Source organism: Anguilla rostrata, chromosome 10, assembly GCF_018555375.3.
Source record: "Anguilla rostrata isolate EN2019 chromosome 10, ASM1855537v3, whole genome shotgun sequence".
In the NCBI taxonomy this organism is placed as follows: domain Eukaryota; kingdom Metazoa; phylum Chordata; class Actinopteri; order Anguilliformes; family Anguillidae; genus Anguilla; species Anguilla rostrata.
In genome coordinates, this window is record NC_057942.1 from 28,060,580 (window position 1) to 28,086,845 (window position 26,266).

At 41.1% G+C, this 26,266-nt stretch overlaps 3 protein-coding genes across 3 annotated transcripts; all 3 read left to right on the forward strand.

Annotated features, from left to right (window-relative positions):
* On the forward strand, positions 1–3,576 carry hdhd3 (haloacid dehalogenase-like hydrolase domain containing 3). The gene is made up of 2 exons (XM_064296319.1): positions 1–361; positions 2,280–3,576. Exons 1-2 carry the CDS (start codon positions 32–34, stop codon positions 2,673–2,675), a joined length of 726 nt encoding a protein of 241 aa, XP_064152389.1. The 5' UTR covers positions 1–31; the 3' UTR covers positions 2,676–3,576.
* A 1,978-nt stretch (positions 3,577–5,554) lies between these two features.
* LOC135233117 (V-type proton ATPase subunit G 1-like) lies at positions 5,555–9,283 on the forward strand. The gene is made up of 3 exons (XM_064296320.1): positions 5,555–5,776; positions 6,843–6,943; positions 8,339–9,283. The coding sequence occupies exons 1-3, from the start codon at positions 5,695–5,697 to the stop codon at positions 8,510–8,512; spliced, it is 357 nt and encodes a 118-aa protein (XP_064152390.1). The 5' UTR covers positions 5,555–5,694; the 3' UTR covers positions 8,513–9,283.
* Positions 9,284–12,597: 3,314 nt separating this feature from the next.
* Positions 12,598–22,328, forward strand: tfip11 (tuftelin interacting protein 11). Its single transcript, XM_064296317.1, has 14 exons — positions 12,598–12,750; positions 13,011–13,226; positions 13,377–13,536; positions 13,646–13,802; positions 13,963–14,090; positions 14,672–14,827; positions 15,631–15,822; positions 16,573–16,902; positions 18,119–18,225; positions 18,904–19,072; positions 19,458–19,701; positions 19,923–20,065; positions 20,206–20,371; positions 21,217–22,328. Exons 2-14 carry the CDS (start codon positions 13,021–13,023, stop codon positions 21,564–21,566), a joined length of 2,508 nt encoding a protein of 835 aa, XP_064152387.1. The 5' UTR covers positions 12,598–12,750; positions 13,011–13,020; the 3' UTR covers positions 21,567–22,328.
* The last annotated feature ends 3,938 nt before the right edge of the window (positions 22,329–26,266 follow it).

Consider the following 26,266-nt stretch of genomic DNA (forward strand, 5'->3'; position numbering starts at 1 on the left):
CCTTGTGCACTTACCATGACAGGGTATTACTATGTATGGGAGGTTGCGGTGGGTGCTGTGGGATGTGAAGGACACCCTATTGCGCGTCCGGAAGTCTGTGGGGGAGCAGTACTGCCAGGAAGCAAGGCGGGTGGGGCTCGCTGTCCCTGCCGCTGAGATTGAAGCTGCCTTCCGCCGTGCCTATCGCCAACATTCTTGCCTCTACCCAAACTATGGAATGGCTCAGGGACTTGGCGGGCAGGCCTGGTGGGCAAGGGTGGTACAGAACACCTTCTCCCAGTGTGGGGTGAGGGACCAAGTCCTGCTTGAGAGATTGGCTCAAAATCTCTACCATGGCTTCAGTGGGCCAGATAACTGGGAGGTAAGGAAGGCCATGTGTATGATGATTATGACACACTCAAAAGAGGGATAATGACTATACAGTGAAACGGAACACCTTATTTGAAATGTTCTATGCCGTATTATTTGTCTAGCACACGCAACTCTAAGCTTAGTTGTGTCCGTTCCAATTAAAGGCTATATTTAGTAAGGATTTGTGTGGCTTTTATAGACGCCAATGAGAAAATAGCATTTGTCCATATTTACTAAGGTGGTGCATGGGAGATTTGCGCTGGTAAAATGATAGAAAAGCAGCATCCCTAAAATGAGTGTCTTTGGGTTAATGCATATGTATTTTAGGGATTTCTGATGTTGGACCACTAAAATATGGGAGGAAAGAATGGAAATGTATGCATATGACCCACTAAAGCTGATTTATTATGGTACCTGGTGGCCGTTGTGGCAAAGGTAATTGCGTCTGTTATTTAACGGCAGGTGTTCATTTCTGAAACATGATCGGTATGGCCATTCGTGGGAGGAGACATCGTCAGCGTGGGAGAGTGTGTTTGCAAAAGCTTTTTGGCATGTTGGAGGAGAATGTGAGAACAACTTTCAGGCTCCCAAGTCGTGCCATGATGTTTTAGTTACTGAATTAGCTGGAAATGTTCTGGACCCAACAGCAATACAAAGCCATGCCTTCCCTGTAGTGACAAAACTCCTTTCCATGCTGCATTTCCTGGCTTCTGGCTCATTCCAGCACACAGTCGCCACATTGCATTACATTTATTTGGCAGACGCTTTTATCCAAAGCAACATACAATGTGCATAAAAACTGCATACCAAAGGTGATTGGACAACTGCAAGACATTACATTTCCGAACAATTGAGAGAAACCAAATGGCGATTTATTACCATCGCTAATTTCCCAAATATGCTAGATTCAATTGATTGGACACATGTTCAACTGATACCCCTATTAGCTAAAGAGCATGTGTACAAAGACAGAAAGCACACGCATTCTGACAGTATCCATGTTGTGTGTGACTAGAATAGAACAGAATAGAAAACTTTATTGTCCATTAAATATAAAATAAAATAAAAAATTTCCTTCAGCTCAATGCTCATTGCAAGTGACACAGACAAAGGTATACACAGATTAAAAAACATAACAGCAAACATTGGACAAAAATAAGGTCACTATAATGTCCTTCAAGTGAAAACACCGTAAGTCCTTCAAAGCTACATCCACATGCCCAAGTCTTTGGTTGGTCCATTATTGAGGATAGTGATTGCAGAGGGGACAAATTATTTTCTGTAGACATTTTTCCTTGCCCTTGGGACCCTTAGTCTCCTACCAGAGGGTAGTTTTTGGAATGACAAGTGAAGTGGATGGGAGCAGTCACCCACGATATGTAGGGCTTTCCTTTTCATGGCAAGACCATATAGGTGTTGCAGTGGTGCTTGCTTAATGCCAATTATTTTACTGGCTTGGTTTATTATTTGTGCTAGTTTTGATTTATTGCACACAGTGAGATTTCCGTACCAGGACACTATATTAAAGGTCATTGCACTTTTAATGAGAGATCTGTACACCAAGACCAATGTAGGGGTAGCAACATTGGCAATTACATAACCAGTCTTAGTAAATACCCTGCTAAATTTAAAACATGCGGCGATGCAGAATTTTGCGGCCCTGCAGGTAATTTGTGGCATGTTTAACAGTCTAAACTGATGATTGAGACTTGGGGGGGGTGGATCCAAGCCTGACATGGTGTAATGGTGTATTCCACCCCTAATTTCAGTGGGAAATCTTTCATCATGGGTTCAGCGTTGCATGTGTTATAGAATCATAATTGAATCATTTTTTTAATTATCAGTAGTGCATGGCAAGTTAGGTGGCATGGTCACACTGATTGATGGGGAAAATAGACTACAAATGTAATGACTGTTCTTTCATTTAGGTGTTCCCAGACTCAGAGAAGGCTCTGCAGAGCTGTGTGTCCTTAGGCTTGCAGCTTGGCGTCGTGTCCAACTTCGACAACCGCCTAGAAGGGATTTTGCGTGGCTGCGGACTCCTGTCTTATTTCAGCTTCCTGTTGACCTCTGAGATGGCAGGGGTGGCCAAGCCTGACCCAGCAATCTTTCGGCAGGCACTGCAGAGATGTGGGGTGACAGCTACAAGTGTGGCACACGTTGGGGACCATTATATCAATGACTACCGCACTGCACAGTCCTTGGGCATCCACGGATACCTGATTGACAGGAGCGATGGAACTAGCCAAACAGAGGTTCCCGCTCAGTACCGACTGTGCTCCCTGGATGAACTACCAATGCGACTTCAGCAAGATACACATTGAAAAGTCCTCCTCCAGGGTCTGCAGTGGGCTGTAATGGGAATTTTTTAAAGTTACTTAATTTTTGAAAACATTGTGAAAGATTATTTCATGGCCTCAATTGAAATTACTGTTCAGTGGAAGAACTCTGACCCAGTATTGGGAGGAGTTTACTTTTGTCAGACATAAATATGTGCATATTTTACATATACCTGCAGCATTTGAGAGCATCATAGAACAGCGCATTCCTCAGAATAGCCACACTCAAAAACTAAGTAGAAGAATTTGAACATATCTGGACCTCATTTCCTTAAATTCATAAAACCCTTTTGCCTGAGTACCAACTAGCTCCAGTATGCATACCACCAGTCATATAATTGTTTTTTAACCTAGCCTAACCTAGCACTACACACTTATTCATGCACAAACACCTTTTACCTTTTATCACATACACATTTTTTCTTTTACCACTTCCCCGTTTCCCCTTCAATGTGTGTCCTTTCCATGTCTATCTATGTCTGTCTTTTCTGGTTGTTCAGTCTGTGTATGTCTGTCTGTGATTGTGCCCCCACCCCCCTCCAATATTAATTTACTTTTCTTCTTTTTTTTCCTTTTCTTTTTTTTGTGTTGTTTCATCAGTTTCATCATTTCGTTTGCTAACTTCAGTTTTTGTTATACCTTTCTGTCTGAGGCCTCTGCACATCATTTTGTAAATTATAATTGTATATAAAAATAAAGTTGTCCTTCGAAGAGGAGGGGATGGTAGCAAGGGATTTTTTAAAAAGAATATTGCATCAAGTGTGTCTAAATGAAACAGTGATTCAGCACAAGTCTGCTTCTACATATCCTATATTACTGGACATAATTTATTGATAACAGCAGCGCAACGGATGTCGACTGAGAAAATAAACCTTCTATTACTATATTTGGAATGGATGTATTTTTGTTTGGGTAAGTTTTTTTTTTTTTTTTTTCCGAGAACCCAAAGCACCTATCCCTTTTCCAGACATCGGTGTTTTTCAAGATTACAAACTTACCTTTTTGTCATACTGAGTATTTGAGGTGGGGAACAACATCACAAAGGGATGACATATTAAATGACAACAAAAGGTGTTTTTAGAAATTAGTTTTGTCGGACACAGAAATTATAGGTATATATCTGCTTAATGAGCTAGTTGGGGTAATTGTGTTTTTGGATATATTCTATTAACTGAAATAGCATCATTTGTAGGGAAGTCCCGATCCAGGTTTTTTGTTTCCCGCTTCGATCTGAGCACAGTAACATTCAGTATCTGCCCATAACGATGTAATACCAATATTTTTGTGATCTGTCATTTTTGAAATTATTCAACAGCTAGTCTCCACAGAAGAATACCCATCTTGGCTTAAAATTAGTAAAACAATTCCAGAGTGGGCAAGATAAGCTTAAACATGTTATACAGAAAATAAATAATTGTTTTAAGGGGTATTTCACTTTGGTAGAGTAGCCTAACACTGTGTAGCCCATTCATTCAATTCTGTATAACCTGGTTTTAGTGATCATAGTCACCCCCTGGAGGTGGAACCTAATAAATGATGTCTGCATTACTGATCATCCATCCATCCAGTATCTATACCCGCGTATCCTAAGCAGTGAAACGTGTTTTGTCCAGATTTGTGTCCATTTTGTGGCTTATAAAAGTAAACTGTGATGCATTTGTTTTATAATTGCACTTTCACATATCTTCAAGCCTAGTAAAAGGAGACTTAGGGGTGATTTGATTGAGAATCCATAAAGGGTATCAACAAAGTGATCTACTAGAGATTATTTCCGGTTGAGTTCTGTTAGTAGAACTAGGGGACATAAATGGATATTAGCAAAAGGTAAATGCCATACAGACATCAGGAAGAATTTTTTCATGCAGAGATGGGTCAATGTGTGGAATAGCTAGCCAGGTCATGTAGTAGAGGCAGAAACTGGGGGAATTTTCAAGACCAGGCTTGATGCAGTGTTAGATGATACTATCTAGTCTGTTGGTAATCAGAGCACTAAGTACAATTTAGTCAGGAAAATGGAAGGAATTGTTGGGCTGAATGGCCATTCTCCTGATTATGTTATGTTATGTTATGTTATGTTATGTTATGTTATGTTATGTTATGTTATGTTATGTTGTGTTGTGTTGTGTTGTGTTGTGTTGTGTTGTGTTGTGTTGTGTTGTGTTGTGTTGTGTTGTGTTGTGTTGTGTTGTGTTATGTTGTGTAGCAAAATGTTTTGGTGTGACTTTTGAATGTACTGTACAGCATTTGACCAAGAGTTAGTTTTTCTTATAAAGCTATTAATATGTACCATATTTAAAATTGAAATAAGAACTGTATAAAAATTTTACAAAATGCAAGAAATTAAAAAGCAAAACTTACCTTTGATTTATATAAATACTCTACTGAGCATGTTCAGATCTGTTGATGGCGAAAGAGTTTGCTGCCCATTGATTTCAATGTAGAAATCCAAGGTGATTTAACAACCGAAGAAAACCTCATCTGTCCATTTTTTTGTGATCATCATTTCATTATGTGGAGCAGTTTCTGAAACAATGGTTGTTTCGGTCCAGAAGTCATTGGGAAATATTTATTAAAGTGCATATTTTAATACCATCGGGGAAGTTTTATTTTGCCTTCAAAAGTGATATTCCCCATTCACTTTAATGAGCTCAATGTTTTGCCCTCAAACAACGAAGACATGCACAGTACAAGCCTACTTGAATTATCATTCTGACTGGTCACATTGTAATTATGACTAGTCAAATACATTTGTAGATATCCAAAATGTAATTATGAATAGTCAGGCGACGCTATTAAATGTTAAGAGGGCCTGCCACATGCGCAGAAGGGTGCGCCCTACCCACTGATCGTCACGCTGAAGTCACATGATGTGCACGGCGCGTGATGTCAGCAAGCTCAGTTTGCCTGTCCTCTTTGCCGACCTCCGCCATCCAAACGCTCAAGCGTCTAGTCAAAATCATTTTCCTCTCCTGTTCCAACGCCTTTAACGATACCTCAGCCAAACATGGCCAGCCAGTCTCAAGGAATTCAGCAGCTATTACAGGCCGAAAAACGCGCAGCTGAAAAGGTTGCGGAGGCCCGGAAACGTAAGTTTTAATATGGTTGTCATTTTCCCTGTTATAGTGTTAACCAGCGACGAGTTAAACGGATCTTGTTTTCTTGGAGCCAGAATAAATTACGTTAACTGTAACGTTATTATGCAGAAAATATTAACGTCATGTAGCATACGTTACTGTTTATGTAACTGTATATAAAAAAGCTAACCAGCGAACAATATACTAGTGTCTTCTCTTTTAATGTGTTATCGATACGTTTGCTGGCTGGCTAGAATAGCTAATAGATTAGTTGGTACACTTGCTAGCTGTGTCAGATACGTTGCCTGGGAATATTTATCTGTAAATTGTATGAGTTAAAATATGTTTAGAGTCCAAGGCAACTAGCTAGCAAAATAAGTTGGACGTTAAAATGTTATTGTGATGACTGAGCTAGAGTTCAAAATTGTCCTGTCATATCGCAAAAATGGCATCACTAAAAACAAGACAAGCTAGTGCTAGGTATCTAGCTGTCAATAAATGTAGCGTTTTACGCACACACCCACACACACACACATATTTATAATCCTAATTTGAGCTAGTCAGTTGTTTTCCCTGATGTCCCTGGTTGCACATCCGTGACGAGGTTAAAATGAATGTGTCCCTAAAAGCAGCTGGTTGTTGATGTGTGGGTGAGCTCTAATGTCGATGTGAACATTGAACTCTTGACTGTGGTGTGCTTTGTTTTAGTACCCCTAAGGCCCCGACTGGTATAGTCAAATGAAACTGAGTCACAGTGTATGGACACATCCTTTATGTTCAATCCACTTATTTTCCCATGACTTATTTTTGCCCATTTTGCCCTTCCATAGGACTAATGACAGTTTGCAATCCCTCTAGCTTCACTTCTGTTTCCTCTCTTTAAAAATATGTTCAGGTTCCCAGTTTGGATATCTCCACTTCCTGTTTTGCTATGAGTAGCGTTGATAATCACCCAGCAGTCCCATCCATGTCAAGTTTTCCTGGCACATATGATTGAGTCATGCAACCTTGCAGTGAAACATTTGTGATACATAATATATTGTAATATACTGTTTCATTGTCACGTATGTCCACATAGGTAAGAATCGTCGTCTGAAGCAGGCAAAAGAGGAGGCCCAGGCAGAGATTGAACAGTACCGTCTACAGAGGGAGAAGGAGTTCAAGACGAAAGAAGCCGCAGTGAGTCTGGTGGACAAAGTTGATGACCGTTATGTTATTGTGATTTAGTTAGGAAATAAATACCTGTATTAAATACTCCCCAACAAGTTAGATAGTCCCAACAACATTTCAACCTGCAAATGGAGCTATATATAAGGGTACAAGGGGAAAAGAGAAGTGCACAATTCATTTGTGGTTGGAAAGGAGTGACCATTATGATGGATTAAAACTTGCACAGTATTGTTGTGGACGTCACAAGTGAGGCTAATAATATTTTAAAAAACTTAGGAGTGATTTCTGTTTTAATATTCTCATTGTGTTTTCTCTTTGAATCTCTTAATGCTACCAATTGCTGTATAAATATTATGATCAATGAACACAAACGTTAGACACCAATACATGATTTGCTCAAAGAAGCAGGAGTAATTATTTTGTTATGGCTCAATTTTGGGTCATTGTCTGCTTTTTCCCTTGCATTTTGGCTGTTTTTTTCAGCATAAGAAATGCTGAATCCTGCATTAAATTGACCACTGGTGCTTTTGTATGTGACTAATCTACAATCGTTTTAAATGTAGATTAGTCAATTGCAAAAAAGGATTTTTAAAAATCTATGACAAAAGTGTGTCACATTATGTCCTATATGAAATCAGGACAGGAATGAACTCTAGACCAGGGCTGGGCAATTCCATTCCATTCCAGTTACTCTGGCCTAATTATAGTTAATTGGTTCCTTACACCTACACCAGCTCTCTTATATTAAACCTAATGAAAGTGTCTCGTTTGATGAAACAAAACAGAGTTATCACCTTGTCATTCATGAATTTATCAAATGTCAGCTGAAACGCCATATTGGGATTACTATGGTTGTCATGAAACCCAGGAACAGATACAGTTCTTTTTTCTCACCGCTGGTCTAAATGGAGAAAGACACCAAAAGAACAGGGGGCAATACAATTTAATAATTACAGAATTGGTTCAATGTCAGATTCTTCCTACAGACTTTGGGTTAATTGTCATTTTGTTCAGAAAATGCACCTGAAAGATTTCCCAGTGTGAAAGAGATTGTTAGGAAGTGATGATGCTGTTGGTAAAGGCTGGTAAAGGGGCAGAAGGCTGAGTCTTGTAGTTGCAACGTGCAACCAATGGAGGGAGACGAAAGAGGTAGGCCAGATGGAACAGTCAAGCTCAGGGTGAGTTGAAGTGGTCAGTCACTGGTGGCTCAGTAAGCAGGGAGATGTGTATGTCCAGGTGAGATTGTTTGAACCAGCAGCTTGGTAACGGATATGGCGAGAGCATATTTTAGTTCATATTTTGCTTTCAGAGACACACAGAAAGTTTCAGCCTTACCATTTTAGCATTTCTGCCTGTTAAAAGTGTGAAACCAGAGAAGGCTGTTGATGATGTCTCGTTCCCCAGGCTCTTGGCTCCCATGGGAACTCAGCAGTGGAGGTGGATAAGGAGACCGAGGACAAGATGGGTGGCATCCAGAAAAGCTACCAGGTGAACCGAGAAGCAGTGCTGGGGAACCTGCTTAAAATGGTGTGCGACATTAAACCTGAGATCCACGCCAACTACCGTGTGGCCGGATAGGACATTCCCCTTGCCCTTGAGATGCGGCAGTATAAGGACTTCTATTGTGCAGCAATTGGGGTTAGCTCAGAGATGTAAGCTGGCTGTCATTATAGCCTTCTGATTTGTGTTTATGTTCTGATTTTACTGCTCTGTGATGCATTGCCTTCACTTAAAGCAAACTCTTAGTTTAGAGTTTAAAAAGAAAACATACTGACCCAGATTATTAATATTTGAATGGCTATATTGTGTCCTGGTATAAAAAAGGTTGACAAGATAATATTCTAAATGACAGTTAAATCATACGCCTGTACTGCTTATGCCCATTGGCTAAGATGGCAAAGAATTTGAGTTTGTTTTAAAGGTGAATTACTGTGTTACCCAGCTGTAAAATCTATTATGGGCCCAGACTGCATGGCAATGGAAGTCCTCTCCATGCTGTAACTTATTGATGTCCAGAGGATCATTAGGATCAATAGTTGAGTGTTGTCTGTGAAGGCCATGGCTGTGAGTGTACGTCTTGCTTTGAGTTGTAGTGTCTTTATTTATGGTGCTTTATTTTGTCAAATTTTAAATTGTTGTTTGATGTCAGGACCTATGTAGAGCTGAACAGAATTTTCTTTCCTCTATCAGGTAAAACTTAAACAGCCTCTGTTTTCCTCACACATCTGCATAGTGAAAATGCTGCCACACTTCCTGATCTTCCTGTTCTTTTTCTCCTCTGTATCTGTGGGACCGTGGTTTGGAAAAACTGCTGTAATCAACTGGTGATTAAACGTTTGAAATTCTGGAGGATTCTTGTTCCTGAGTTTTTGTATTCCGATGATGACCATAATGTACTTAATTTTTATATCCTTCAGAATATTGAACAATTCCACTCATCTCTCCTGTGAACACCAAAATTGGCAGACTGGTGCGATTTGCTGGAGGCTGTGAAATTCAACACCTTGTCTCTGGAATTGCAGGCACATTCGCGTGCCCTTTTTACAACAATGGCAAAAGTGTGCAATAGTAGATTTGGAGGCAGGTTTGTATAGAAACAGTTTTAGATTTGAATTCCTGCAGTGATACTGGAGTTTTACCATAAAGCAGAAATCCACCCCATTCTTTTCATATGCTGTTATTTGTGACCAACTCCAGTTCTGAGGCCAGTGCCTTGGTCAAGGGCAACTGCAGGAGCGCACCTAACATGCATGTCTTTGCGTGTGGGAGGAAACCGGAGTACCCGGACTAAACCCACGTGAACACTGGAAGAACATGCAAACTCCACGCAGAGACTACAGGGCTACCAGCTTGTCATGATCATGTGACCCACGGGGATTTTAATTTTTATCCTCAAAGGGTCACTGTAGGAACTCAAAAGGCACAGTGAAGTGACTATAAACACAGTTTGCTTAAAATGGTGAGAATGAGAGGAAGTGAACACACTATGAGAAGCACGTCTGAATGAATGAGTGCAAAGTTATCCACCTGCTACACAAGTACACTGCACAAAAACTCATTTTTTGCTGGACCCAGAGGGCCAGCCAAGAACAGTGAATGTCTCTTACTGAGGGGCTGACTTGCTCTGTGAGTCGCTGACTCGCCATTGTTGGAATGTGCATGAGCGGTGGTGCAATGAATTTGGTGGCGGTATTAATCTTAAACGACTAGTAGCAGTAGAGGAGGGTGGTTGGCAACAGTGGACTGTGACTGGATAGGAGATGGCAGAAGGAAGTGACGGATCAGGAAGTGAGAGGAGGGATGGAAGTATGGTGGGAATGAAGAGGAATGGAGTATAGCTAAAAGAATAAATGTAAAAATCAGAAACAACTTTGGAAGAGGAAAGAAAAGTTGTAATGAAAAAGGAGTACAAGGTTAAACTCTGACATTTGACAAATGGAACCCAATATAGCTAACAAAATCAATTGAAGTAGTTGGGGAGGTAAAGAGCGCTAGGACCTTAAGAAATGGATCTTTGCTGATTATACATTGAGATGATGGATAACAAGAAAAAGCATTAAGAATGAATAAGCTGAAAAGGGAAGAATGAACAGTTTTGACAGCTTGGCTGAAGAAAGTAGGTTAGAGGAGATATTGAAGATATACTAATAAAGATGTTAGTGGATGGAATGAAAGAAAACCAATGCAGAAGTTACAAAGGCTAAATGACTGAAGACAGAAATGGGGAGAAAAGCCGTAACTTGACGGTAATGATCAACTTTGATGAGGAAAGGTTGCCAGCAAACCTATATACTGGATATATAAGGTACGATGTGAGACCTAATATTCCCCCACCTTTTAGATGGGGGACATGATACCAAAGAATAAATGAGGTAGTTGTGTAAGAGTGTGCCATGGTGGAATGATAGATGTAAGGAAGCCATAAAAACAAGGAATATGGCATTTAGACAAGTGAAAATTCATCACTCATTTCGGCCATTAATCCAGTACAAAAAGGCTTGAGCAGTAGTCAGGAAAATTATAAGAGCACAAAGCACACATATTGGCGGTAATTTTGTAATAGCATCGGGAGAGAGATGTATGGGGCATGATTAGAAGAATGGGTGGGAGAAGAAGAAATTATGAGCTACCAGTACTAAGCAGTATGAACAAAACTGCAGTTAGTAACAGGGAAAAAGATTAACTTCTGGCTGAAATGTTCAGAAAGGTCCATAGTTCTGGAAACCTTACATTGGAAGCCAGACAATGCAGAAAATCATAACAGAAAATCCTGTAATATTGGAAAAAAGTGTATCGCAAGGAGATTCATTAGATTTATTGTTTAACCTATCTGAACTGAAAACAGCCATCACTAATGCACATATGACCGGACCTGGGAAAGATTAAGTTTCCATAAATGAAAAAAGACTTGCAGTAGTTTTGAAGCTGTTTAATGCAGTCTGGGATACCACCAAACTTCTATCAGTATGGAAACAGGCAGTAATAGTGCCAATTTTAAAACCTGGTAAAGACTCTTCAGTCCCTGCCAGTTATAGACCTATTGCTTTAACTATGGAATGGGTGGTAACAGAAAGATTAACATAAAAAAGTCAAAATTTATTTTCCCCATATCAAATGGATTCTGTAAGAGACAAAACACTATGGATTCTGTATGGTGTTTGGAGTCAGATATTCTGAAAGCTCAGATCAACTGTATTTTTTGATGTGGAAAAAGCATATAGTATTCTAAAATCATTAGGTGTTAATGGTAAAATGTACAATTTGGTTTTGGACTTCTTGTTTGGAAGAGAAATACAAGTAAGGGTGAGTGTCGATAATTCAGATAAATGTATATTTAGTAAAGAATGGAACTCCACAGGGTGGTGTGTGCAGTCCATTATTATTCAATATAATGATTAATGACATCTCTCATATAACACAAGAAGGGAAAATATTTGCATGCCAATGATGGGGCTCTCTGGATAAGAGGATGAAATGTCCTTTATGTGATAAAGAAAATACAAGATGCAATTTACATAGAGAAATGGGCAAACAATTGGGGATTTAAATTATCAATAGCAAAATTATATGTTTTTCGAGACAAAATGTCAGACCTATCTCTTTAAAAATGTATGGACAACCATTAGAGCACGGGAAAGTAGTTAGATTTATTGGAGTCTGTTTTGAGCAAAAGCTCACTTGGAATGAGCGTATAAATAAAATCAGAAAGAAATGTAAGAAGGTCATCAATATACTGTGCTGCTTATTAGGACAAGAGTGGGGGGAGCCGGGGAGGGGGGCAAAAAGAAAATCTTTGTTCCGTGTCCACTATTTGTCTGTACACCGCAACAGAATACAATAAATACTAACGTGACAAGTGCACCCTGCACAATTAGCTACGTTTGCTTTGAAAATTTTTTAAAATTTTTTTTACCGTGGGCACTTCTGTCACGCTTGGTCCACGCAAAGCCGAACTGAAACCTCTAGTGTTGTGCTGTTAAACCTCCGCTGATCAAAAATAAGTTCCATCCAGCTGTCCCCATCGAGATATTTATGACTGTATTTATTTCCTACAAACATTGATTGCCCACACCCACATCTCAATAAATCAATTAATTTAGGATAAGTCGTGTATTTTTTATAGAATAGAGACGTTTACTAAATCCTCTGAACATAAATACGGAACTATTTGTCTTCGTTAGTGCAAAGGTGGGATTCGATTGATGTTGGCTCTACAGGAAGTGCATTGTGTTTACGACAGTTGAATGTTTTTGAAGACATTGGTTGCAATTTTCAGAGAAATCGTGTAGCGTAATCCACAAGGAACCACTTGCGAGGTAATGTACTTATATATACTTATATAAATAAACCTGAAGCTAACCCATTAGCTAGCTTTTGACAATGACCTTAACTGATCTGTTAACCATATATCAGACTGATGTTATGTTAGCTAATTTAGTTGGTTAGCTGTATATCCAATTGGAATTATTACCTTTTATAACGAAGGTTAACAAAGTCATGTTTTATTCTAATTTTTTTTGTCTCCCAATCGGCATGCTGGTTAGCTCATGTTTGTGCGTTTCTGTCTCGCCATCAGGTCCAACAATATGTCTATGTCCCACCTGTACGGGCGGACTGACGAGCAGGATAATGATGGGGTGGAGATTGAAAAATTTGAAGTGACAGAATGGGATCTGGCAAATGAATTCAACCCCGACCGCCGCCGACATCGACAGACCAAGGAGGAAGCCACTTATGGAATATGGGCTGAACACGACTCGGACGACGAGAGACCCAGCTTCGGAGGGAAGAGGTAAGTTGCCGTTATTTAGTTAAGCTAGTTGCATCGTTCTTCTAAAATTAAACGAAGAGATTTAATCGCCACATCAAATGAACATTTGCTAGGCAGGTCATACAGTCGTGGAATGAATCGGTGTTAAAGAATGATCATCTCTGTTTTCAGGTCCAAGGATTACTCGGCACCAGTGAATTTTGTGAGTGCAGGTCTCCGGAAGACTGCTGCAGAGGAGAAACAGCAGCAACGTGATTCCGATGATTCTGAGACCGAAGGAGATGGCCCTCCACCCCCGCCTCGAGAAACTGCACCCAAGAAATTGCAAACGGTAGAAGTGTCCCCATTTTCTCACTTTCACATAAATTTGACATCGACTATCGTTCCCTTTTTACTTATAGCTACTGGTGTCTCCGTGTGTACTTGTGTGGGCTCTCTAGGGTGGGAACTTCAAAAGTTCCCAGAAGACATTTGCTGGTGGTATCCGAGCCGGGCAGGATCTGGGGAACTGGGAGAAGCACACTCGTGGGATTGGCCAAAAGTTGCTGCAGAAGATGGGCTATGTGCCAGGAAAAGGCCTGGGAAAGAATGCACAGGGTAAAAGCTGGGGACAAATCATGTTTGAAAATGGTTTGCAGTGGTTTGCATCGTGAAGTGTTATCATGAAATCAGACATCTTGTGACATGCATCATCGGGTGTGATGAGAACAGGTCAGTATGGCAGGGCGTCATATGGCTGTCTGATTCTGTTTCACAGGTATTGTGAATCCGATTGAAGCCAAAGTACGGAAGGGTAAGGGCGCAGTTGGGGCATATGGCAATGAGAGGACACAGCAGTCACTGCAGGATTTTCCTGTGGTCGACTCCGAGGAGGATGAGGAAAAGGTAAAGGCTAGCTCCTAACTGCTTCAGCACTTGCTGCAACTTCACATTTGTGCAGTAACATTCACTGCACAGAACTCAGCACAATTACCAGCAGTGTTATTATTTAGTTGAGTATTACCTGGTTTGGGTAACAAATGACATGCACATCTATTCAAATTATACTTACCTGTAATTCTGGCAGCAATATCCATAATTGACTGTTTAGTATAAATTCTCTCCAAATTTGGATCTTCTTCTGTTACTGTATTTTCATATCAGGTAATCACTACATATGAATGGTAGTGGCTGATATCTTTTCATGAAAAAAAATATTGAACTTTCATAAATAAACGTGTTATTCATTTAATATCAAAGCTACGGGGCACCTATCCTAACTTTGGAATATATGCGTTAATTTCTTGGGAGGAAAAACTTTTATATGCCATTGATGTCCTGTTCAGTTGCTTAACATATGTCACTGTATGTCATCATTACCAGCAATTTCTTATTTTGATGACCCATGGAAAGAAGTCCTCATTGGCTAAAATTATGTGCCTCACTGAAATTCGTCCTTATAGTTGTCTCCATCTCGCTGTGTCCAGGAATTTCAGCGAGAGTTGGGGCAATGGCGGCGAGAGCCGGGCACAGGGAAAAAGAAGCCCAAATACTCCTACAGGACGGTGGATGAGCTGAAGGCTCGAGGCAAGCTGGCAGGCAGAAGTGTGACTACCCCAGCGGGAGAACTGGCCCAGGTCAAGGTGAGGGCACATTTCTTTCAGTGAGTTTTACTCCTGTGGGGCTGTGCATGTCTTTAAATGTCTTGGTGTAGACCTCTCAGATTCCACAATGCGAAACATTCATTAAAGTATGCTCACAAGGTCAGTACATGTATTCAGTCAATTAGTCTTTTTGTATAACACGATTTATAAGCAAGTTGTCTCATGCTCCACATTCGACCTGGTGATTGCAGATGTTCTCAGGACGCTGGCCAGTACATAGGGTATGCACTTGGATTATATAGGACCGGTATTGGAATTATATCATATCAGGGTTCACGTTAAGGTTTTTCACACCTGCTTGGTTAGAGAATTTGTTAAGGAATTAACAAACTGCAGAAGGTAAGCCAGTTGGGCCAGTATATGGGGCACTCTTCTCTCTGTACCAAATATAAATCCAAATCCCCAGCACAGTGATGGGGGCACTGCACAGGTAAAAAGGTGCTTTGGCTGGGACATTAAACTGTGGTCCTGACTCAGATCCCTTGGAAATCTTAAGTTCTGGGCAAATTCTCACAAAACTGGCTCTCTAAATCTGTCCATCACGCATCACGCTTATATCTGACTAGCTACTCACAATCCCTTTTATTTCCTACCCACTGATTCGCTAGACCATTACCACAAAAGTGAATTGAGTTCTCACTTGATCTGCCTGGTTAAAATAAAGTCCAAATACAATTTTAAAAAGCAAAATGCTTAGAACCCACAAAGTTCTTCACAGTGAGCATGGAAGCAGTGCACAATGACGTTGATCTTACATGGTGTAAGCATGGGTTTTTTTGCAGGTGATTGACATGACTGGCCGGGAGCAGAAGGTTTACTACAGTTACAGCCAGCTAAGCAAGAAGCACAGTGTGCCAGAGGAGGCCCCTCTCAGTGTGGCCGCGCGTGACCAGAAGCCCTCCGGCTTCGCCCTGCCTGAGCTGGGGCACAACCTGCAGTTGCTGATTGACTTAACCGAGCAGGACATCCTGCAGGTAAGACTCTGACCCCCCCCCCCCCCCCCCGCAATCCCATAACTGGAACACGGCATCATCCTCCCTCCTGAACCACCAGTTTCGCTTTTGGCATAAGCCATAACTTGCTAACTAAGCGTCTGTAAATAGCAAACTGAACGTAGCTTTTCACTATCCCATATTTACACAAAAAAAAATCTTTGGACAGTGGTTGCATGCAGTATTTATTAAGTAGGCTGTGACAAGCTGATTAAGTTGAAGGCGTCACCTATACGTCATTGCAACCACTGTCTACAATTTTATTTAGTCAATCCAACAAAAATCCAATGATTCATTTTTTCAGCACTTAATAATATTGCGTGCAACCACTAGGGTGTAGTGTTATATAGGCTATCTAATGTTGTTTGAAACACAATGTTTGAATTACCATTCTCTTCAGATGGTAAGATAAAAAAAACAGGGACAAGTTACATTAAATGATTTAGGAAACATTAGGTAGCAGTGCTTTGGAATAGAGCTTGTTTAATTTGTGTGAGATAAAATAGGCAATATTGTTTGTTGAATCTTGGCCTCATTCTGATATCAATACTTTTAATGGCTGGCCTAGATTTTGCAAGTTTTGGCTTTTGACTTTTAGACAGCACTTTGTATGCCTGAGTAACTTGGCATTTTTGTACATTAAAAACATGTTTTTGTTGAGATGTACATCTCTCCATTTTGGAGTCTTTCTCACCGTCTTTTTTTCCTCTTTCTGTTTCTGCTGCGGTCCAGAGCGCAAGGAGGCTGCAGCACGAGCGTGACTTGGTGGTGTCCCTGTCGCACGAGAGCAGCGTCCTGCAGGAGAAGATGGCGGAGGAGCAGGACGCTCTGAGTCGCCTGGAGGGGGTGATGGAGCTGGTGGAGCGGTTTGAGGCAGCCGAGTCCGGAGTCGCGAGTGACCAGGGGGCGCCGCCTCTGACCCTGCAGGAATGCGCCAACATCTTCGAGACGCTGCAGAATGACTATTACGAGGAGTACAAGTCCCTCGGCCTGGGTGACCTTGCCGTGGCGGTGGTGCACCCCCTTCTGCGGGACCAGCTTCGGGGCTGGGACCCTCTGAAGGTCAGAGTCCCCTGAGACACCCAGTACCTCGGCTGGTTTACACACACAAATACGCACGCACGTGCAGTCGCGTACTAACACAGGGCCTCATTTACTGAGACGTTTAGCACGTGCAACATTTTTAGCACAGGCAAAATCAATAACATGACCAATGGTTGGTCATGGTATTTGATTTACACCAGTCATTGGTTGTGTTATTATTTTTGCGTGTCTTTAAAGTTTTGCTCATGCTAAAGGTCTTAGTAAATCAGGCCAACAGTCAATGCACCATGGCACTATATGTGTATCTTTTTGAGACAACGTGGGTTCACCTATGAGCAGGGTTTTTGAGTTAAAATCAGAAATACACCATTTCTATTCAACAATCCAAGTGAGCACTTGAATAACTGTAGCAGATTTATTTTTAGGCAAATGCCCATCACTAGCTTGGTATACTTGTCTAGCTAGTGATGTCAGATCATTCTTTCAATTTTAGTTTTGTTTTAAAATAATTATGTGGCCAAAATGTGAATTTTCATGGTGGAATGGCATACGCATGGTTAAGTCCTCAAGCCCTCATTTGGGAAGTGCCATGTCCTAGGGGCTGAATGTTATTCCAAAACAGTGGCCACAGTAAGGTTTTTCAAATCAACCGTAATAATTAGCAAAGCAGGTGGTGACATTGGTAGACAGTGGTAACAATTCAGTCACAAACATAACAATTCATTAGCAATTCTAAAAGCAATTCAGTAGCAGCTAATTCAAATGCATTCTTATATAGCGTTTATACATTTTGATTTTTTTTTTTTTACTTGCATTATATCTTTATTGGCCTACCGATTTGATTAAATACAATTTCTATCTCAGAAACTTCAGTTCCCACATCAATTCTTTTGAGACACATGGTACTTGTGTCATTCACTGATATAGGTGAGGACAGCAGAATATGTTAAAGAATATGTTGATTTTAAGGCTCATTACAGAATTCCTCTTTTTACTGCCCCTTAGTCACTGGAAATGATGCTTGATGACATCATGGCACATAACCACAATGAGAGCCATCCCTAAGGGCTTGAGGGCTTAAGGGGTAACTTAAATGCAGCCATTGGGTTAAAAATATTCATTTGATCACGAGCTGCAAATCGCAGTTGTCATCCTTAGCCTGGTGGCACTTTAGTTCATGTAGGTTTATGTGGCAGGGTTTGATAAAGCTGTCTTCCTTACTCACTTCTCACAGGACAGTACATACAAACTGGAGGAGGTGGGGCAGTGGCGAGCCATTCTAGAATCTGGCCAGCTTCACCATAGCAACCCTGACAGCTCCCACATGGACCCATACCACAGGTACTGTCTGGCCTATACCTGAATTAACCTTAACTGGTTCATTCAGGTATAGGTCCTATTGTGGCACTTGTATTCCGAGATCGGTGGAGTGAAACCAAAGTGTCAATAGTCAAGCATAGATATTGTAAGACCATTCTCATTCAATAGAGAATGTAGATACCACTTAGTCTGCAAATTAGCCGGTGTACTTCCTGAAGGGTAGAGGTATGGTGTGCATTCTGAAGAGTAGACATCGTTATCAGTTTTGGCACGTTTTGAAAATAATTTTCTGCAGGTGACAGTATATATGGCAGTATATGCATTTATAAGAAACATACTGGATATGGCATGATATCTGAAGCCTTCATTTTATATACTCAGAATCATCATAGGATATATAGGTTTGAGTCAAGCCAAGCAAGAAAATAAAGCATTGTGAGGAAGCATCATTCAATCAATGCTGTGAAAAAGTGCACCAGAAAACAGCTGTCCCTAATGATTCAATTAAGTTTTGATTCATTGGTTTCACCTACGTATGACTCCATATGCATATGAACTGGTATTCTTCATCAGTGTTTCAAAACATTCTAACTGTTCAGAACTACCAACTGTTGTCTTTTGATTCAAAACCTTATCTGCTGTGTGTGTGCATGTTTTCCGCGCATGTGCGTGATTGTGTGGCTGTGTGTGGGCATGTAGGCTGCTGTGGGAGGTGTGGATCCCAGTGATGAGGACCGCGGTATCTCAGTGGCAGCCCAGGATCGTGGGTCCTATGGTGGACTGTGTGGAGAGCTGGGCCCCACTGCTGCCCCTCTGGATTCTGGACCATCTGCTGGAGCAGCTCATCTTCCCCAGACTACAGAGAGAGGTGGCTAAGTCACAGCACGCCATATGTGCTATACGAAAGGATGCGACCGCCCATAGTGCTGAGAGCAACACCGCCACTCAGTGCTAATGCTACTGCATGCCATTAGCCACTCGACACCTGTGCTAAAAAAATGCTGTTTCCCGTTCAGTGCAAACGGCCACACGTACGCATCATCTGTCACTGACAATCAAACTTCACATACTGTGCATGGGCAAGTACAGACTGCATAACCCTTATGCTGTTAGATGCCATGCTCCTTTTCTCTGGGATAATCGTTTTATTTTGATCAGATTCAACAGAACATCTGATGCTGGTTACTCAAAGCAGGCTGCCAAATTGATGTGACACGTGAATGTGTCCCATCCCCTTCCCGCCCTCCCCTCAGGTGGAGAACTGGAACCCTCTGACGGACACGGTCCCGATCCACTCCTGGCTGCACCCCTGGCTGCCGCTGCTGCAGGGGCGACTGGAGCCCCTCTACCCGCCCATCCGCAGCAAACTGGCCCACGCCCTGCAGCGCTGGCACCCCAGCGACGGCTCTGCCCGCCTCATTCTGCAGCCCTGGAAGGAGGTCTTCACCCCGGGTGCCTGGGAGGCCTTCATGGTCAAGAACATTGTGCCCAAGCTGGGTGAGCCTCCCCCCATTCACCAATCCCTACGGTTTTTCTGTCCGTCATCATTAACTCCTCCCCTTTCATAAAAGTTATCAAATGACTGTTTCGAGGTTTACATTATATTTAGTTTGTTTCTCTGTGCTGTTGTGATTCAGCAGTAAGGTTTTGGCTGAGTTTGGCTGTATTGCGGTTGACCCCAGAGGTCATGAGCGTTAACCTCTCCCTCTCCTTTCCAGCGCTGTGTCTGGGAGAGCTGGTGGTGAACCCCCATCAGCAGCACATGGACCCTTTTCACTGGGTCATGGACTGGGAAGGCATGTTGTCCCTGTCTAGTCTGGTCGGGCTGCTGGACAAGAATTTCTTCCCCAAATGGCTGCAGGTGTGTGTGTGCATGTTTCTGTGTGCATGTGCGTGTGTGATCTACATGAATTATATGCATGTGTGTGAGCGAGTGTTAATGTTTTTGTGTGTGAGCGAGTGAGTTTTGGAGAGTTTCAGTGTACCTGTCTTAATTTGCAGGTTCTGTGCTCCTGGCTCAGTAACAGCCCAAACTATGAGGAGATCACTAAGTGGTATCTGGGCTGGAAGTCCATGTTCTCTGACACAGTGCTGGCCCACCCCCTGGTCAAGGAGAAGTTCAATGAAGCATTGGACATCATGAATCGCGCAGTGTCGTCTGGAATCGGTCAGTACTGTCTGTCTTGTAGTAGTTTTGCTCACTCCCCATGTCTCACATGCACCTCCAACTCGCTCTCTCTCTCTCTCTCTGGAACAATAATTTGGGCTCGGGCCAATGCTAGTACATAACATAAGTATGGGGAGAATGAATGATTTAGACAGCAACTTGTGGTTTCTCAAATACAGTTGTATATATGTATATCATCATAACGTATGTAGAAAATAAGTTATAATGTGTATAATTTTGTACTTAGTGAATCTGTTTTGTAAACTGCAAAAATTCAAGTGTTTGGAATAATGTGTTGGTCTGCAGGAGGGTGACATACATCACTAAACATACAACAGTAACCGGAAATAGAACCCAGAAGTGGCCTTGCAAGCCTTTGCACCCTTAGTGGCATACTGTAATGTTCATAAGGCACAATATTAATGCTATTATAATATGGTAATGAGACTTCTGTGGTCAGGTCTGTATAAAAATGTCCAGATGACAGTCCAGTTGTTAAATTTACAATTGAGTTCTGTGAGCAGATAGGATCATTTTAACATAACAAGAATTAGAATTTTCAAGTCCAATGGCGTAGCATTATATGTGTTATTTTAATAGTACTGCACCCATTTACTGGAGTCCGGGGGAAGTATAGTGACTAGATAGCCAGTTATGAGCCAGAAAGGACTTCACTGAACTAGTTATGAGCTGGTTTAGGGTCAGACTAACAGGTGGAGACATTAAAACAGCACAGTTACATAGACATTTTCAGGCAAACGGTCTCTGCCCAAGGACCAGGGACCTCCATCTGTAGTGTAGCCATCTAGGGGAATATTTCACACTCTTTCTTTCCTCCTGGCCAGGCGTGTACCTTCAGCCGGGTGCACGGGAGAACATTGCCTACCTGACGCACACGGAAAGGCGCAAGGACTTCCAGTACGAGGCCCTGCAGGAGCGTCGGGAGGCAGAGAGCGTTGCCCAGCGCGCCATTGGTGCAGCAGGCGTGCCGACCAACTTCAAGGACCTCATCCAAGCCAAAGCAGAGGAGAACAACATCGTCTTCATGCCTCTGGTGGCAAAGCGACACGAGGGCAAGCAGCTATACACCTTTGGCCGCATTGTCATCTACATCGACCGCGGGGTGGTGTTTGTGCAGGGGGAGAAGACCTGGGTGCCGACTTCGCTGCAGAGCCTCATTGATATGGCCAAGTGATGTGGTCCACAGACCATAAACACCAGTGTACAAAAATAAAACTGTCTTTGTTATTTTTTGTTTTTCCTGTTTTTTTATTATCATCAAGAATGGGACAGTAGTCAAATGTGGCCTCCTGGGAAATATAATTGAAGAGCTCTTCTTCTCTGGGTACTGTGGTCAAAATATCCTGTCTGGCATGTTGAATGATGTGTGTGAAATGGCACATTGACTGAGAGCATACCCATCCCCACCCAACAGTGGTTGTGAATTAAGAAATACTCCACTAGCATAGAGCTGTTCAGCTAGTCAGCAAGAAGCAGACTTGCTTTAGTATTTCCCCACATTTTCAGGTCTCTGATCGCTTATACGAAATGGATACCCAATAGATTACAGATGTATTTATTTTGTGTATGTAGATATCTTTTTGTGGGTAAGGAATATTTCATTTCACCTATTTATAGTGTACCAGCTTCCTCCTAGTTATTTACAGGAACACCTGTTTTATCCTCGGGGACAGAATGTCATCAGCTGCTGGGATGGGGAACTCTCGGTTAAATAAACTGGTAGGAATGTACCTGTAGCTAAAAGACAAGTCCACCATTACTCTAAATACCGCTGGCTGGTTCATCCCAGTGTAATTCCTGATTCCCATCCATAACGCAGAAAGTTTCTTGAGAATGACTAGAGAAATAGAGGAAGAGAAGTAATTACAGGTTAAAAAAAAGTTGTTTTTGGTTGCTTTTTAAATGGGAATAAATAAAGTGATTGCCTGTTTTGATACACTTTTGTACATGTGATGTTTAAAATCTGCAGTATAAAGTGGTGAAAACCAAGCTCCATATTTTGGATATATGCTCAGTAATAATGTATATGGTACATATATTAATTCATTTTAAGAAGACTGAATTGGTATTAGAACGTTTTATTTGTAAACGTGCGAGCCTGAGTAAGATTCGGTTTCATATTTTCACAGCTACCAAAATATTTATGTGCCGGAATCTGCCCATGTTCAGTTTGGAGGTGAACAAAACATGAGGAGTGGTACTCCAGAGCATTGTCATTCTAAAAACATAACTTTAGCTGGAAGAGCTGAGGCACTAGACTACCGTCACATCAAAGAAGGTGAGTGTTTTCCTGAGAGCTCAGAACTTTTAAAATGTTTGACATCTTGTCTCACACATAAGACATTTTTTGCAGTAAATCTTTTTCAGAAAAAATGTGGTTGGTCTCATTTTCTCTTTTTTTATTGACTAGTTCCTGGAGTAATGCTGAACAACGGCTACTCTGTTCATCAGGTTCATATCTTCAATTTTACTGTGTATAATGCTTAGGTGACTCCAGTAGGACATTAATATATGAATTGCACTATGAATATAAGATGGTTGACCAAGGTTGGAATTGCTACTAATAAGACCCAAATCTTAAGGATTATATTACTGGCATAGTATCTTGGAAAAAGGTTCTACGTGTTGACTAACCAAATTTACTCTCATGCAGTTTGTAAATAAGCACAAATATAAAAGAATATAATCAATACTAATCTTGCATTGCGCTGTATCCCACTTACTGTTTTAATAGTACAAATAAATGTTTTCTAAATATCTTTCAAGTGCAATTTAGTTTTGAAGAGGACAGGAAATCGCTGAAAGTCAAGAGCAGTCAGGAAAAATCTAAGTTGTAATTGCTAAGATATTTTAAGTGCTAGTATGTTTCACTGTACCCTGTACAAACAAATTGTCAAATTTTGTTCCTTATAATGTATGACTGAAATAAACTACATTCATTCATATTCATTAATTTATTCATTCATACCATGAGTTGTGACTTGGCTCAGAAAAATCTGTCTTTTCATCTGACAAAATAGTCTGCCATTTTGGGAAATGAGGGAGTGTAGTGCATGGTATGAGCATATACCTGTAGACACTGCTGTCTGCAGGACCTGGAGTTGAGTAGCGCTGGTGTAGACAAGTTACATAAACAACCCGGCACTGATGCAATAAAATGTGGAAAAGGTTCAAAGGGGTTCACAGGCTCTATGTTTAATCTTTGCAGTGTTCTTTGCCAATTCCAAATATTAACTGCCCTATCTGGTTTTGCACGATTGAGGGGGAGTTTTTATTGACACAGAAGAATGTTGCTCTGTAACCGCGTTCTGAATGCACCGTGTTGTGCATTTTCCATCTTGGACAATGTTTTAAAAACTTCAGTGACAGTGGCCACACTTTTTTCAGTTTTAAAGAAATGACATTTAAAAAACCATCTTTAAAATCACCTAAGCATTACTTGATGCCCCTTGATTTCTTTAAAATAATCTTTTAATAAAAAATATATAAAACATAATTTACTGTCCTATCTGTTCATTGTCTGTGACCACAGATATCCTGTCCGTTGTTTTAATCGGAAAATTTAGATTTTTTTCTCTTTGCACTTGACAACGATTGCAGGTTATCTTTGATAGGCTACAGATGACAGAGAGGATACATCTGTGTGATCAAGTTAATAAGTTAAAATGTTGTGCTTTGCATCAGACTGCAGTCATCACAACTCCCGATGCAAAAATTGCGTGGTTTTGGATGACAGATCAGTACAGACACCCCTACCAGTGGCATTACAACAGTCCCTACTGTGGTGATCTAAAAACACAGAACAAGCCATTTTAATAATTGATATTCAATCGTATCCAGCATATAGCAATATATTTAAACCCTGAAACACATACTTTAAACCCAGACTTAAATGCTGCATACTTTACTTATATTTAGCTTTTGCCATGATGTTTGATATTACATTACATTACATTACATTACAGGCATTTGGCAGACGCTCTTATCCAGAGCGACGTACAACAAAGTGTATAACCATAACCAGGAACAAGTATGACGAAACCCCTAGAGAGAAGTACCAAGTACAGGGAACAACCGCATAGTTCAACTCGGACCCTGGTGGTTAAACTGATTAACACTAACAACGAGAACGGCAACAACGCAATCTATGGAAAAATAAAAATAAATAAAAATACAAGTAGTCGTTAAGACTGGCGCATCAACTAAGTCACCTATTAAACAGCTGCCTAGTTACACCCCTAAGTTTAGTCATTTACGGGGGGGAAGGGAGGGATGGGGAGAGGTGCAGCCTGAAGAGGTGGGTCTTCAGTCGTCGTTTGAAATGGGTCACAGTCTCAGCTGTTCTGACCTCCACAGGGAGGTCATTCCACCATCGTGGGGCCAGAACAGACAGGAGACGTGTTCTGGAAGTGCAGGTGTGAAGAGGGGGAGGTGCTAGGCGTCCTGAGGTAGCAGAACGGAGGGATCTGGCTGGCATGTAGGGTTTGATATGGAGAAGTATACCAGATCTATTGTTACAGTAACTTCCGCTTCACCTCTCTATTGGTGAAGCAGCTTCAAACTCATTTCCTCCCACTGAAGAGTTTAATGGGTGCATTCCAATCCCTTTTTATTTTACCTCTTTGCTTCCTTTCCTTGCATCCTTTCCTACTATGGAGGCCAAATGGGTCAAAATTAAATGAAATTCACATATGGGGCTCATTCCAATCGCTCATTTTATTCACCCTTGTCACTGAACTGTTTCGTAGGTCCTTGACTGACCCAGAAATTTATCAAGTTTCACCATAATTAAGCACACTCCAACCTGTTAAATGCTCCTTCCAGGAGCTAGGAGCTAGAAGGCTTCCAAAGGATTCTTAAGCAAGGAAACACAAGTGCAACCTTTGTGGAAGGAAGTATTTTTTTTGGAGTGACATATAAATGATTGACCTGTGGATTCACCTCTCCCCATTTTCCACATCTGGAATTGCTTCAATCTGACACTTGAAAGAGTAAGGACTTTCCATTTGCCTCATTTCCTTAATTCCTCCATCCTTGCATCCTTCCCTTGCTTTTCTTCTGTGTGCCCTTCAATGGGTGGAGCCAGGAACAATAGTTTCCCCGTGTCCCAATTTGTTAAGTCATTGTGTTATTTGGACAAGACTGCAATATTTTGTGAATGAATCAGGACTTCATGCCCATATAAAGGTCCCCCTTTTCCCTATCATTTTGGATGTCATAGTTAATTTAAATGCTACAGAGTTTTATGACAAAGAAAAATGCTAGCACACAAAACTCCTGGCTGGGTGAAATCTGCAATTGTAGTCCAAGGTTTTAGGGCCTACCGAATAATCATGTAGCTGAGTCATGAATATGGTTCCCACTTGAAAATGATGCAAAATTAAGTTACATGAGTTAAACTGTTGATTTTTAGTGAAATATGTGATTATGCTATGATTTACACAGTTTAGACACAGTTTAGACATTTTGAATAGATTTGGAGACACTAAGGGACACCAGGGTACACAGCATACTCTTTGCTTCTTTAGTAGTTATGCATATCGCCTTCAGATTTTGCACACCTTTGGTCAAGTCCTGAATTTATGATCAGGACAATAGTTTTACTTGGTTCATATGTGTTTCATTGCAAACTAAAGGAGAACAACATTTTGTTTGTTTGCATTTTCGCCAAGATAATTGCATTTGTACCATTTTTTCAAACCTAATTTATGAATATAAACAAATTTAAGGTAGTACTGTAAATGTTACAAGTGTCTTGCCTCATTTAAGCCTTTTTCAAGTCTCTGTGTCACTCATATTAGGATTATAACTCCAGATATGAGCAACACAGAGACTTGAAAATGGCTTAAATAGAACACTACCTAAAGGGGTAAG

Coding starts and splice junctions, on each gene's coding strand:
- LOC135233117 (XM_064296320.1), top strand. CDS start 5,695: ATGGCCAGCCAGTCTCAAGGAATTCAGCAGCTATTACAGGCCGAAAAA. Junction 5,777..6,842: donor GGTTGCGGAGGCCCGGAAAC/GTAAGTTTTAAT, acceptor ATGTCCACATAG/GTAAGAATCGTCGTCTGAAG. Junction 6,944..8,338: donor TCAAGACGAAAGAAGCCGCA/GTGAGTCTGGTG, acceptor CTCGTTCCCCAG/GCTCTTGGCTCCCATGGGAA.
- hdhd3 (XM_064296319.1), top strand. CDS start 32: ATGTATGGGAGGTTGCGGTGGGTGCTGTGGGATGTGAAGGACACCCTA. Junction 362..2,279: donor GTGGGCCAGATAACTGGGAG/GTAAGGAAGGCC, acceptor TCTTTCATTTAG/GTGTTCCCAGACTCAGAGAA.
- tfip11 (XM_064296317.1), top strand. CDS start 13,021: ATGTCTATGTCCCACCTGTACGGGCGGACTGACGAGCAGGATAATGAT. Junction 18,226..18,903: donor CACATGGACCCATACCACAG/GTACTGTCTGGC, acceptor GTGGGCATGTAG/GCTGCTGTGGGAGGTGTGGA. Junction 20,372..21,216: donor CGCAGTGTCGTCTGGAATCG/GTCAGTACTGTC, acceptor CCTCCTGGCCAG/GCGTGTACCTTCAGCCGGGT.